Source organism: Pteropus vampyrus, unplaced genomic scaffold (genome assembly GCF_000151845.1).
Source record: "Pteropus vampyrus isolate Shadow unplaced genomic scaffold, Pvam_2.0 Scaffold8700, whole genome shotgun sequence".
Taxonomy (NCBI): Eukaryota; Metazoa; Chordata; class Mammalia; order Chiroptera; family Pteropodidae; genus Pteropus; species Pteropus vampyrus.
The window spans coordinates 1-2223 of record NW_011897481.1 but is presented as its reverse complement, the minus strand read 5'-3'; the positions used below and the strand labels follow the sequence as shown (position 1 = coordinate 2223).

Below are 2223 nucleotides of genomic sequence, written 5' to 3'. Positions count from 1 at the left end.
GGTATTCCTGCTTTCTTCCTGACCTTGGAGGAAAAGCTTTCAGTTTTTTACCATCAAGTATAAAGTTTTCTGTGGGCTTTTCACATATGGCCTTTATTGTATTGAAGTAAATTCCTTTTATACTTTGCTGAGCATTTTTATTATGAATTTTTTCAAATGCTTTTTCTGCTTCTATTGAGTTTATTTATTTATCTCTTCTCTGTGCACATAATATGTTCTCATTTTGCCCTTCTCCTGCTTTGTGTAAATTTAGACACTACTATTCCCCACCTTAAGATTTATTTCTGTAAGCAAAACTTACAGAGTTATGTTGTAGAGGACATATCTTTGATTTGGAAGACCAATATCACTTTCCAAATAACACAACTTTTTATCTCTCATCACTCCCAGACTATTGTACAAAGTTGGATATTCAAATATTTAAAGAAAATTTCTATACAATATCTACTATAAATATTATGAATTAACCATTTAACTCTTGGAAGCGAATTTCGCAGAATTCTATGTAGACCTTTCCTACCCTGAAAGTATATTCTCCACCTCCAGTAAATTTCCACAACACCAGATATTATTTTGCTATTGGCAATTGGTAAATAGATTAATTCCAGGTCACGCATTGAATCTGTTCTATTTCTTCTGTTAGTCCAAATATTGCTACAAAGCTCCCAGTGGCAAGTATTGCCTTTGAGAAGTAGTTACTCAAGAAGGGGATAAAATCTGGCATTCTATTCATCATGTCAGTACCACATTAGTCAGCTCCTACCAAATTCTTAATTTCTAGTCTCTTATTAATTAAGAGTCAGATTTGAGCCTCAGTATTGCAATTTTATAGTACTTTCTCTGTCTTCAATTCCAGAGATTTTTAGTCCAGTATAAACAAGCCTTGACTTTCATGTAATTTCTAATTTTTAAATTATTATTCATAAGTTTAAAAATAAATTAAAAAAAAACAGAATAATAAAATGTCAAAATAAATGTCTAAGGTTAATTTTATTTATTTTTATTTTTGCAAAGACTTAAAAACATATGTCTTCAGAGATAATATAAACCTTTTTGAAAGAGATTTGGTTAAGATCATTGATTGAGAGGAAAACCAACACTAGAAAAGTCGGACAGAGACACAGAGGGCTCCCTGGCGTCCCTCCATCCCCAGTGGCACAACATAGAGATGACGTGAATTTATGACCCCAGATGTGTGACTGCAGAGGACAGAGAACTGCACGGATGATAGGCTCGGTTCAAGATCGGGAACTAGAAATACGTCAGCTCGTCACGCCTGCTCTTGTCCGTCAGATAGTCATGCAAGGCCAAGGGCATGTTTGCATGAGGGAGACTCTCAAACACTCGAATGTGTATGACGTCATCATCATCAACTTGAACCTTGATGAAGTAGTTAGTCCCCGCTACCAGCTGGCTCTTGAATTCCACAGCCTTAAAAACGGAGTACTTCCTGTTTGCCTTCTCCAGCTGGGACTTCACTTGGTCGGTGATGGGCTAGATCTCGGCGGTGGCAGGATGGGTGGCGGAGCATCCGCCCCACTTCAGCGGGATACCGTTCATGGCGTAGCATCACGCACGGAGCAGTGGACTGCAGGCGCGGCTGCCAGAGAGCTCTCCGCCTTAACCAATATTTCTTAACGTTCATTAAATTTCTATATTTTACACCAACTATCACAGAAAAATAACTAAGTGGCATGCATTACTTCACACAACTTGTTAATGACCAGAATTTATAACGCTAAAACCTTTTTAAAAGGAAATTTGCAGTATATTTGATAAAGGAGTGTAAAAAGCTTTAGCAAATTTATGTCAAAATTAAGTTTTTTTAAATGAATGGTATTCGCCCAGTGAGCTATATGCACATCATATGGCAATTTACATATTTGCTATTAAATCATGTAATGTATAAATAATATTAATAATGTATTGTAATGACATCACAAAGAATAAATAATTGGTTAACTACCAAACTGTACTTTGATATGGAAACACTTGTTTGCAAAAGAAGATATACATATATTTAATTTATATCATTATTTTCTTAGTCTATAAATACAGAATGAAAAATAAATGAATAATAGAATTCATTTACCAAAAACACTGAAGAAAACCCCTGACAATATTACAATAACTAATGGGTGAGCCATCGGGAGTTGTGAACAAAGTGAAATCATTTTACTATGCTGCCTTATACATTTACTGAACTTGAAAAAATAGTAATTT

At 34.9% G+C, this 2223-nt stretch overlaps 1 protein-coding gene across 1 annotated transcript; it reads right to left on the bottom strand.

Annotated features, from left to right (window-relative positions):
- Positions 1–1251: 1251 nt before the first annotated feature.
- LOC105310667 (cystatin-B-like) lies at positions 1252–1560 on the bottom strand. Its single transcript, XM_011386807.1, is given in 1 exon segment — positions 1252–1560. A coding segment is annotated over 1 exon segment (309 nt).
- Positions 1561–2223: the final 663 nt, after the last annotated feature.